The sequence below is a fragment of the Spea bombifrons genome, chromosome 1 (genome assembly GCF_027358695.1).
Source record: "Spea bombifrons isolate aSpeBom1 chromosome 1, aSpeBom1.2.pri, whole genome shotgun sequence".
NCBI lineage: Eukaryota > Metazoa > Chordata > Amphibia > Anura > Pelobatidae > Spea > Spea bombifrons.
The window spans coordinates 64600993-64613868 of record NC_071087.1 but is presented as its reverse complement, the minus strand read 5'-3'; the positions used below and the strand labels follow the sequence as shown (position 1 = coordinate 64613868).

At 37.7% G+C, this 12876-nt stretch overlaps 1 protein-coding gene across 1 annotated transcript in view; it reads left to right on the top strand.

Moving 5' to 3' along the window:
• The window catches only part of LOC128490760 (uncharacterized), a 67321-nt gene that overhangs the window by 54305 nt on the left and 140 nt on the right, over positions 1–12876 (top strand). The window contains exons 5-8 of the mRNA XM_053462816.1: positions 5023–5151; positions 7647–7780; positions 8751–8921; positions 12339–12876. The exon at positions 12339–12876 is cut by the window's right edge and continues 140 nt beyond it. Coding sequence (XP_053318791.1) covers positions 5023–5151; positions 7647–7780; positions 8751–8921; positions 12339–12467 — 563 coding nt within the window. The 3' untranslated portion in view covers positions 12468–12876. The remainder of the gene's footprint in view (positions 1–5022; positions 5152–7646; positions 7781–8750; positions 8922–12338) is intronic.

Here is a 12876-nt window from a genome sequence, read left to right as displayed (position 1 = left end):
TCAGACTGCTTTACTGCCTGGATGAATTTGAAATGTGTTGTATAGATTTAGCTATGAAAGGTAATGAAGTAGTTTAGGATCCAGTGTCTCAGCAGGCTTCACTTAAATTGCAGTGTTAGAAGCAATGAAATCTGCTTCTTAACAGCTTCTCAGCTTTTTGAAGGCAGAAAAAACGTGTACTCCACATGAAATCCCTAAGTAAAAAGCATAAATATATAATGCATATGCATAATGAAATTCAGAGCAGCAGCAGCTGGAGAAAACTAAAATGTATGAAAAGTACTCACAAAACAGGAAATTAAAGAAATGTTTAACCACAAAAACAAGAATGCCAGGACACTAGCACAAGTGACATCCTGATGCATTTTGTGCTTCACTACACTTAGTCTTAAAACTTAGGGGGAACTTATCCCCATTTTCTGATATAAAGAATCTACAATGCAGCACAATGTATGATCAGCACTTATAACTAACAAGTGATGTACATACATTAATTAATACCCTTACCCCTAGAGTTTAGGTTCACTCTAGGATTGTCATAGCGTCATATCCACATGGTCTACTTTGAACAACATCAACAAATTAATCGTCTTTCTAAAAACAGGTTTCTTTTTAATTTGTGATCCTGCTTCTGGAAGCAAAAGTTTTTATGAGGCTTTGCTACCGGGGGACCTCAAGAACACCCCTCACCTTATGGCGTCAGGGGCAGCTGCCGTCCTTGCTTAATGGAATGTATGGTCTTGATTAACACTGGACCACATATGTTTAGAAAGTGGAGGGTGTTTACTCTCTTCTTCACTCTTGGACCACAAATCTGGAATTATACTACTTATAGATAGTAGACAATAGATGACCCTTACATCTAGATTTCACATAAGGATCACTTCAGGATTTATCAACTGAATGTACTGACAAGTAAACAAAAAGATATATAACAAGATGAAACTTGTTGCAGAGAGAAAGCATTACAAAAAATCTTGTTTGAAAGACCAGCATTCCTGTGTTAAGGTTTTTACTGAACATTGTATTTTAAAATGTACACATTGTTGCATAGCCACCCCTGAGTAATGTCTGACAACCCTCCTGATAAATGATCAATTGGTACCATTTTTCTAATCATTGATATCCCTTAGGTCTGAGGACTGATGATGATATAGAGATGTGGAAACTTACCTCTTACTGTATGTATCAGATATTTGGATTCCTTCTTGGGATTACAACTACAGTCATGTGGATTTTGTTTTGATCTTTAAATAAGCAGTAGAATAACTAAGCAAAACTAGCTTCATGCTTAGTTATGTTTGTAACACAACAAGGATGATTTTCTTATACCTGATTGCTAAGCTGTTATTCAGAATTCTGAGGTATAGTGAAAAAGTTACCGTGAATATCTATTTGGAGTCTATTCACTTAAGGCATGAGTAGAAATATTTATCCTGCTAGACTATCATCTACACTCGCTGGCCACTTTATTAAGTACACCTTGCTAGTACCAGGTTGGACCCCCTTTTGCCTTCAGAACTGCATTCATTATGTGGATGATTATGTGGATACTTTCTACAAGGTGCTGGAAACATTACTCAGAGATTTTGGTCCATATGAACATGATGCGAATCTCCTGTTCCACCACATCCCAAAGGTGCTCTATTGGATTGAGATCTGGTGACTGTGGAGGCCATTGGAGTTCAGTGAACTCATTGTCATGTTAAAGAAACCAGTTTGAGATGATGTGACCTTTGTGACATGGTGCATAATCCTGCTGGAAGTAGTGATCAGAAGATGGTTATACTGCGGTCATAAAGGGATGGACAGGGTCAGCAACAATACTCAGGTAGGCTGTTGCGTTTAAACGATGCTCAATTGGTACTAAAGGGCCCAAAGTGTGCCAAGAAAACGTCCCCCACACCATTACACCAACAACAACAACCTAAATGCATTGAGTTGCTGCCATGTGATTGGCTGATTAGCTCTTTGTGTTAACAAGCAATTGAACAGGTGTACCTAAAAAAAAAAAGTGGCCAGTGAGTGTAAAGTCGCTTGGTTTAAGTGATTGAGATGAGCAAATTATTGTGCATGAAAGGAAACAGGTCAGAAAGTTGGAAAGAAAGTAAAATTCTACTATTGGCATTTTCTCTTAAATGTATTCACAGTCATTGGATAAGTGCATTTATTTAAGGAATGCACCATAATCCTTTTAAAAAAGCAAACTTTGGCCTCAGCCGTGTTTAAGAACAAAAAATTTGATACTGTGTCTTAATCTGAAAAACTGTGACTGACAACAGATAACTGAGTGTCAACAGATGTTTAAGCTACTACATAACATTTTTCTCTTCCTCAAGATAGTGAAGAGTCTCAAGGCAGCAAAGGACTTAAATTTGCCTCAGAGATGTATCCCAAGGATACATTGTGACTACAGAAATCTACTGCAATAAACAATTTGCGAGCTTCAAGTTTTATAACTTCTCTTGAGGAACTCTGTGGCTTAGCCACAAATTAAGAAGAAAAGAGCTAACAGCTGAGCTTGTAAGCCTAGAAAATGTACAAAGAGATATTAAGAGCTGAGAACATAAAGTTACCTTAGGGCAGATAGATAAACTATTTAACCAGTTCTTATTTTCCTTCTCTTCATACAGTAAATTCAATATGCTCTTGAGGAATCATAAGCCGTTAGATTTCCACCTGTCATCCTATGGAAGTGCCTCTCTACATCCTGCTCTGCTAATGACAATGTATCAATGAATTACACTTAGGTTATAGAATTTCCTTCCTACGCATATAAAACCAATTCAATTATATAAAACAAATCTAACCCAGTAGCCTGAGAAGGCTCCATGCAAATCATAACTTCATATTCCTGGTTACATGGATTCCCGGTAGTACTAACAAATGCAAAGACATTTTAAACAAATGTCTTGTTGTCCAGCGTTCTTAACAGTTTCTGCTGTCTGAATAAACTGGTAAATTAAAATCAATCAATGCATGCACATTATCTTACAAACACTTATTGTATGTAAAATCCATTTCAGAAATTGTAAATCCTACGGACACCTATTGTATATAAATTCCATTTCAAAATGTGTAACTGGTGCCCTACATCCAAAAAGTCCTCTAATATTTAGATACATTATGGTTCTAAAGAAAAGTTCTAAAGTAATAGATAATATTTGAAGAAGACTCCACCATGTACTTACGCAGAGATTATCAATGAATTCTTAAAAATTACTTCATACACCTACAATGTGTATTTCCCCCAGGACAAAGAGAAAATTCTGCAGAATGTAGAAATAGGACCTCCCTATAAGTGAGGGAAAGAGCTATGTGTCAAATAAAGTTTAATTAGGGAGATAATAAATTAGAAGTCGTGTTGGACAGCTCCAGAGAATAAAAAGATGTCAAACTTCAAATAACAAGGAAAACATCTGTGAATAGAAAACGGAATAATAAGCAATCTAACATGACAAGGCAATGCAAGGGGAATATTGCCCAATAATTAAAGAACAGTTTCTGAAGGCTGAGCTTCTTTTCTAGGTATCTGTCCCAAAACTAAAGAGGAAGAAAAAGGTTTGTGGAGCCTTTCCCCCTAAGCAACTATGTTTATGCTTATAAACATCTGCTGGGTGGTGGATGCTGTAGCTAGGTGGCAATCTTTTTCCCTAGAACAAATTAGGTTTGCAGATCACAAACACAGGATGTCCAGGCATTCAGCAACAGCAAAATCTGCAGTAAGGGCCCAGTGTGGCACCTCCCCAGGTCACCGACATCCAACACATACAATATGGTGGTGGACGCCTTAATTAAAAGAGCTTAGGAGATGATAACGGCGTTGGTGAAATGCCTCAATAGTGATGCATTTAGCGACACCAAAAACCCGCCCCAAGGCACACTCTGACCACTCACAGCCCCTCTCGCAAGATGGCGGCGCCCATTTAAAAACAGGTATCCAAGATGATCTCTCCACAATCATAATGTTATTAGTAATATATATTCTAAAAAATAAAATATTTAATAATATTTAATAATTATCCAGTGATAATCATCCAGGGAACCATCCAGTTCCAACTAAATGCAAAAATATAAAAAAATATATATATTTATAAGCAAGTGCTAAAATTAGTGCTGTATCTTCGTAAAAAATTTGGTTAAAGAGATAAAATACTACCGTATGAAATACCCATGGGGTGTATCGTCGAAAAAAAATGTATGGTTTGATAAGGTAAACTGAATTGGCCTGGTTCAAAGATGTCCCAAAGAAGACATGGGCACAATCCTACCAGATGTCAAAATGAAAAAAAAAATCAAATGTGGCCTTTTAGGTCCAAATAACCCACCTAGGCTATGCATGGGTGGTATTACTGTACTCAGGAGATGTTGCTGAACACAAAATTGGGGGGAAAACTACTGACAAGGGCTGGTGGTAGAATTAGTGCAGGGAAAGTGTTAAAATACCAGCATTTAAAAATATAACAAGAAAGACATTATTTTTCTAAAAAAAAAAAACAATATATACCTTGTTTGGGTACACTAAATGAGAGAGAAGTACATTACAGGTAAACACGAGCACCACAAAAATGTTAAAACAGCCTCGATCAGGGTACAGAAAAAGAAAAACAGCCTGGTCCTTAAGGGGTTAAGGAATAAACATTGAAGATAGGTATCAATACCAAGTGAGGACATTGCAAATAGGATTCAGTAAAATCTATGTTCTTAAGTTAAAATGTTAACTTGACCAGTAACACTTGACACAGCTACTGGCCATATTCATTAACATTAGAGTTGCTGTCAAATTAATGCACATGAATGTGGATTTGAAATTCTCAATTTAGCTCTAGCTTTTAGCATTTCACACTGCAGGATTTACTATACCATGATATATTGATTTCAGAAATAAAACCGTTTTAAAACATACAAAAATGTGGTTGTGAAGTTTTAGTGTGTAAACAAATATGTAATGTGAGGAGCAAAGTGTATGACTTTATATAATTAATATATATGATAACATCAAATGTCTTTCATTGTCTACAGGACTGTATCAGCTATTAATCTCAAATACATCGACAAAGGAATCTCTGCAGATGCTGCTTAATAATGTGTACCCTGATGTAAGTCCTGAGACCATTGATGATCTTTGCAAACGTCTGTTTCCTGAGACAGGTAAATTAAAGGAAATACTATTCTATTGCAGAAAACTCAGTTTAAAAAAAGTTTGTTGGAAATTAAAGAAGATATAACTTTTTGGTACCCTTTCAAGTATAATCACTAAAGTACAAGGTATTGTAAGTTTGAAAAAGTTTTAGTCTGCCGAACAACATGCATACACCTGCATATAGGAGATGTGAGTGCATGTGAGTTGAGAAAAAGCAAGCAGTTTACTAATTCAGTAATCAGGTAGTTGCCTTGAGGGGATTCATGGCTGGGGTCTGCAGATTATTATTAATCGGGGGCGATGACTACATCTTACAAGTTCTAGTTAATCGCTCCATGCCCTCGTCTAAAACGTTGTTTAGTGAGTGTTAGCATGTGAGGGCATGTGGCTAAAGTAGGGTTTTGTTAATTGAGTTGTCCCAAAAGTTTATGTACATGAAGACATACAGCACCACATTGCCCTTAAAAAATATTGTTGACTCTTCTTTTAAGAAAGGTTTAGTTGACTCTTAAGTACTAAGTGTGATCTCTAAAGAGTCCATAAAGTCCCACTGCATCCAATGAGAAAATTTACTAAGCATCATGAATGGAAAGCTGTGATATATAAAACCAAAATATGTATGTACAAAGCTTTTTAGCAGGTTGTCATATCAAAAATATTTTTAAATAATTAATAAATGAATTGATTATGGTTTATGATGCTTGTGAATACTCTTCCAGGATGCTGGAATAGAGCCTTTGGAAATTGCATTTATTTATCGCATGACATGTTTGCTTGGATATCCATCTTATCAATTTATTTATCAATAAAGGAAACCAATAATGATTTGAAATCCTGAGAATGCACAGCAGAAGCATACAGTGCTTTGAAAAAGGATTTGCCCCTTTCTGGTTTCCTCTATTTTTGCATATTTTTCACACTTAACTTGACTGGCCGCACAGAGCCCTGACCTCAACCCCATCGAACATCATTGCGATGAACTGCAACAGAGATTGCGGGCCAGACCTTCTTGTTCAACATAAGTGCCTGACCTCACAAGTGGAAAGCCTTCCCAGAAGAGTGGAAGCTGTTATAGCTTTAAAGGGGGGACCAGCTACATATTAATGTCTATGTAGTTAGAATGTCATAAAAGTCCCTGTTGGTGTAATGGTCTGGTGTCCCAATGCTTTTGTTCATATAGTGTATAGTTCATTGCATAATAATTAACCCCTTAAGGGCCATTGACATGCCTAGCACATCATGGAATTAAATAAGCTTGGAAAGCGATCTAAGATCTATGTCGAGAAATTCAGCAACACTGAAATTTACTACAGTGGCCCCTACCCGGGGCATCCTAAGCTTAAATGGTGTCGCAAAGCCTCAATAGCGAGGTTAGGTGGTATACAGAATTTTTTTTAAAACAAATAAGCAAGAAAACTTAATCACCATAACAATTACATAGAAAGGTACACCCACTGGGTCATCAAAGTTGAAAGTGAGCACCCTTTTTTGGAATAAATTTGCTACTGACACAAACAACACTAGGATAAAAGTGCAAATTATTTGGAATTCTTTGCTAGGCTGATATATTGGGCCATTAACATTGAAGCAGAGATGCAGTCAGCACTTACTAAGTTTTGAAAAACTTCCATGTACTATGGGCTTAATAAGGTGACTTTTATAAGTCTTAGAACATTTAAATATCAGAGTAAAGTGTCCTACTTTCCAAGTTGCCTCATAAAACACAAATAATGTGTTATACTGAGTCTAAATGTCTATAAATTACCATGTACTATTCCTGATGACTATAATTAATGTTTCTGAAAATAGATTCATAGTAGAGGAGTATATCTATATTAATTCTCATCGGGTAGCAAATGACTGCTTACTTTACAAGAAATGGATTGCATATGAACCGGTTATCATTTGCAGATTATTTATCAGTGGTGCACAACTCCAGGTCTTGATAGGAGCAAACAAGCTATGACTTCTATGTTTACTTACCTGAAAACAAGTTGTCTAACATTTTTTTAAGTTGAGATGCCTTTGCACTAGCTGAGATATCCATAAATGATGGCCTTTTTGCAGCCTTTGAGGCTGCGCACCACTGCTGTAGTCTCATATGGTATATAAACTTCTCACGTATGACTTTCTCTCCTGATATCCCTCTTTCCTAGGATCTCAGAATGCCTAGTGAGTATAAGTGAAGAGGTTTAATGTCACACAAGTAACAACTGTGTAAATAATTATTTTTGATTCAATTAAACAGCTACTATTACATTTATTACATTACAAGGTCCTGGTAGAGCCCCATCCTATACATGTAACACCACCCCCCATCAAAAGACAAATCCCTATTTGGCCATTTGAAATGATGACTGAAAACTTTTTTATTACAGGCTTGCCTTTACATCCTCAAAGTTGTCATTATTAAATTAGTTGCATCACAACTGAATTATGCTCAGCTGATTAAAGTTTAGAGCTAGTTTGGAACAAACATATAAATAAAAATATATTTCACCAGATGTCATCAATGAAGATCAGTTTGTGTCATTAGTTCAAGCTATACCACAAGCCCAGGTGGCATCAGTGCTCAGCTTCTCTGTAATCCCGCCAGATCTAGATGCTTCCCATGAGCAGAGTTTGCCTTCCATTAAGGTAAGTAGAGACGTTTGTTTGATATACAGTCATGCGAAAAAGGAAAGTACACCCTCTTTGAATTCTATGGGTTTACATATTAGGACATAATAACAACCTGTTCCTTAGTAGGTCTAAAGGTTAGGTATCTACAACCTCAGATGAACAACAACACATGACATATTACACTGTGCCATGATTAATTCAACAAAAATGAAGCCAAAGTCAAGAAGCCAAGTGTGAAAATCTAAGACTTATGAGTCAATAGCTTGAGAACCACATTTAGTAGCAAAAATATTGTGGGGGAATTTTGGCCCACTCTTCTTTACAATGTTGCTTCAGTTCATTGAGGTTTGCGGTCATTTGTTTATGCATAGATCTCTTAAGGCCTCACCATCCCTCCATGACCGTGCTTGATAGTTAGTATAAGGTGTTTGTGCTGATATGCTGTGTTTGGTTTTTGCCAAACATGGCACTGTTTATTATGGCCAAACATCTCCACTTTGGTTTTGTCTGTCTGAAGGACATTGTTCCAGAAGTCTTGTGGAAGGGGGCAAGTATGTGAGCATGAATGTCTATGTTTAAGTGTATGTGAGCATGGATTTCTGTGTATAGGTGTAGGTAAGCATGAATATACGTGTGTATGTGAGCATGAATCTGTATGTGAGCATGAATGTCTATGAATAAGTGTATAATGTGAGCATGAATGTCTACATATAAGTTTATGAGGGCATGCATGTCTATGTATGAGAGCATGCATCTATGTTTGTGTGTGATGTGAGTATGTATGTCAATGTATAAGTGTATGATGTGAGCATGCATGTCTATGTATAAGAGCATGCATGTCTATGTATAAGAGCATGCATGTTTATGTATAAGTGTATGATGTGAGCATGAATGTCTTTGTATAAGTGTGTGTTAACATGAATCTAGATCTGAAAGCATTTGTTAACATTTGTTTGTATTATTTCTCCCATTTGTGCTGCAACAGACAGCTACAGCATTGGAGAACAAAGGGAGAGTTCAAGATGACCAGCTGCATCATATTGCCATAGAAATGACAAAAAGAAGGAGAGACTGGAGACTCTTGGCAAACCGCTTAGGATTTCTAGAGAAGGATAGCCGGTTCTTTGAGCAAGCTTACCCAGGAGTCAAAGACCAGGTGCCTAAATATTTTTTAGAACTGGCCTATAGTGCATTAAACTTGCCAAGGTATTCTGTGGTATGGTTAGCCATGCAGATTATAAGAGACCAGAGGCACCTGTACCTTATATATATATGCTTTTGAACCACGATAACGAGGACATGCGGTGTAAAATTAATAATAACATTATAAATGAGTGCATATATGTGTGTATATATATATATATATATATATATATATATATATATGCACACTATATGGACAAAAGTATTGGGACGCCTGTCCATTACACCAACAGGGACTAAATACATAGACATTGCTCTAGACATGTGGTTGGTCCCCTCCTTTTCAGCTATAACAGCTTTCACTCATTTATGAAGGCTTTCCACAAGATTTTGGAGTGTTTCTGTGGGATTTTTTGCCCATTCATCCAATAGAGCATTTGTGAGGTCAGCCATTGATGTTGGACGAGAAGGCCTGGCTCACATTCTCTGTTCAAGTTCTTCCCACAGGTGTCCGATGAGGTTGAGGTCAGGGCTCTGTGCGGGCCAGTCAAGTTCTTCCACGCTAAACTCATTCAGCAATCCCTTTATGGACCTTGCTTTGTGCACTGGGGCACAGTCATGCTGGAATAGAAAAGGGCCTCCCTCAACTGTTCCGACAAGGTTGTAAGCATGGCGTTGTTCAAAATGTCTTGGTTTGCTGAACCATTACGATTTCCTGTCATTGGAAGTAAGGGGCCAATCCCAACCCCTGAAAAACAGCCCCATACCATTATCCCTCCTCCACCAAACTTTACATTTTCCTGGGGTGTCTTGTTTTCAAAAATATATGATTTGATGGGATAAATTCAACTGGCTGCATTGCTGCATGGGCAGAAACTGAGCAGATGTCAAAATAAAAAAAATGTGCACCTCCCAAATGTAACCTTTTAGCCCATAAACAACTAAACAAACCTATATATGTGGGGAAAAAACACCAAAAAAATTAGTACCACAAACTCTGACAAAGGCTAGTGGTAACATCAATGCATGGAAAATGTTACAATACTAGCATTTGAAATATCCTGGGGTGTGTAGTTTTCAAAAATGTATGGTTAGATTGGGATAAATTGAAATGGTTGGGTTCAGAGATCTTTCCAAATAGGTCATGGGAACAGGATGACCAAATGTCAAAGTTCAGCCCCCAAACAACCAGGCAAACCTATTTATGGGTGGTATCACTGAACTTGGGGTCATCAATCATTATTGGGGTGTTGTTTGACACATACCAGGACCTGTAAAAGCATACCTAAAGTAGAACATGTATGAAAACACACACAAAAAAATACTACTGCAAACGTTAACAAAGGCTGGTGATAAAATAATTGTATGGGTTTAAAATACTAGCATTTGAAATACATTGGGGTGTCTAATTTTTAAAAATGTATGGGTTGATTGGGTAAATTAAATTCCCCGGGTTCAAAGATGTCCCAAGTAGGACATGAGGGCAGAATGACACATGTCAAAATTTCTATTTGAAAAACTGAATTGATCATGTCCCAAATGTGGCCTTTTAACCCCAATCACTCTACTCAGGAGATGTTGCTGAACACATATTGTGGTGTTGTTAGGCAGTGACACATACCAGGAGCTGTAAATTCATACCTAAAGTAGAATGTGTTTGTAAATTGTAAATTTTTGCCATATTTTATATTTTTTATAGTAAATTATAGTAAAATGATCAAAATTATATTAAATAATGTTAAACATTGCCATGAAGGGTACAAAAGTAAAAACACTTCTGTCCTTAAGTGGTTGAGGCCAGTGGAAGTTTGGAATTATTCAGCTATGGAATTAATAGAGCATTGGCGACTTTTACGTACAATGCACCTCTACGTAGCGGAGTTGCTGCTGTTCCTAATTGCTTCCACCTTCCAATAATACCATTTACAGTTGACCGTGGAATATCTAGCAGGGATAAAATTTCACAAAATGACTTATTGCAAAGGTGGCATCCTATCACAGTACCAATCTTGAATTCACTGAGCTCTTCTCAAGGACCCATATTTTTCAGAAAAGTTTGTAAATGGAGACTGCTTGATTTTATACGGTTCTGATTGAAACACCTCAATTCAATAATTAAGCGGTGTGTCCCAATACTTATGTCCATTTAGTGTGTGCGTGTGTGTGTGTGTGTATATATATATATATATATATATATATATATATATATATACACACTCACTGTCCACTTTATTAGGTACACCTTGCTAGTACTGGGTTGGACCCCCTTTTGCATTCAGAACTGCTTTCATTCTTCGTGGCATACTTTCTACAAGGTCCTGGAAACATTCCTCATAGATTTTGGTCCATATGAATATGATGGTATCACACAGTTGCTGCAGATTTGTTGGCTACACATCCATGATGCGAATCTCCCGTTCTACCACATCCCAAATGTGCTCTATTGGATTAAGATCTGGTGACTGTAGAGGCCATTGGAGTATAGTGAACTCATTGTCATATTCAAGAAACCATTTGGAGATTATGTGAGCGTTATGACATGGTGGATTGTCCTGCTGGAAGTAGCCATCAGAAGATGGATACACTGTGGTCATGAAGGGATGGACATGGTCAGCAACAATACTCAGGTAGCCTCTGGCGTTTCAACGATGCTCAATTGGTACTAAGGGGCCCAAATCGTGCCAAGAAAATGTTCCCCACACCATAACACCACCACCAGCCTGAACATTTGATACAAGACAGGATGGATCCATGTTTTCATGTTGTTTGCGCCAAAGTCTGCCCCTGCCATCTGAATGTCGCAGCTGAAATCAAGACTCATCAGACCAGGTAACATTCTTTCAGTCTTCCATTGTCCAATTTTGATGAGCCTGTGCTCAGGAGTGGCAACCAGTGTGGTCTTCTGCTGCTATAGCCCATCTGCTTCAAGGTTCGAAGTGTTGTGCGTTCAGAGATGGTATTTTGCATACCTTGGTTGTAACGAGTGGTTATTTGAGTTACTGTTGCTCACTGCTGCTCACTAGATATTTTCTCTTTTTCGGACCATTCTTTGTAAACCCTAGAGGTGGTTGTGCGTGAAAATCTCAGTAGATCAGCAGTTTCTGAAATACTCAGTCCAGCCTGTCTTGCACCAACTGCCATGCCACGTTCAAAGTCACTTAAATCTCTGTTCTCCCCCATTTGATGCTCAGTTTGAACTTCAGCAAGTTGTCTTGACCATGTCTACATACCTAAATGCATTGAGTTGCTGCCATGTGATTGGCTGATTAGCTATTTGTGTTAACAAGCAATTGAACAGGTGTACCTAATAAAGTGGCCAGTGAGAGTATATACATAAATAAACATTTACTCACAATCCCTGGATGGATCAAAAACATACAGTTTTGGTGTAGATTTGTTTAATTTCAAAGCATTTTGTGTCTCTTTCTAGATACTGAAAATGCTGTATGAGTGGAGAAATGCGGTGAGAGAGGACTTTCAATCTCAGACTCTGCAGGATGCTCTGAAACACACTGCCAACACAGATATTCTCAATGAGGTCTTCACCCTTGGTTTTTAGCATCACCAGCATGGACAGTAAGATGCTTTGATTCCACCAGTCATATGTTATACAGAAAATACATAATTTCACAAATAAACTAAATTGATTGCTAATTTTTCTTACTGGTCTACTGATTGCATAGTGCAGGCCACTGGAGGCTTGAGTTGGATACTTTGCCCAGTATTTTGAAAAATGCCAGAGCCAAGCTAGAAATTATAGAAATCATGCATTTAAGATAACCAAACCGTGACACTTGGGTTGGGGCGAAAGAAAGTGGGTGCTCCTACCGGAACACCCATCTTGTGACTCTAGTGTCTCAAGGAGGCATGTGAGAGTGGCAAAGAAGGTCTGTGCTGCAACATCACAGACCTCCATGGCTTGTTCACCTCCCTAGGTTGGTCAGGAAAGGAAAGATCAGAGGATCCCC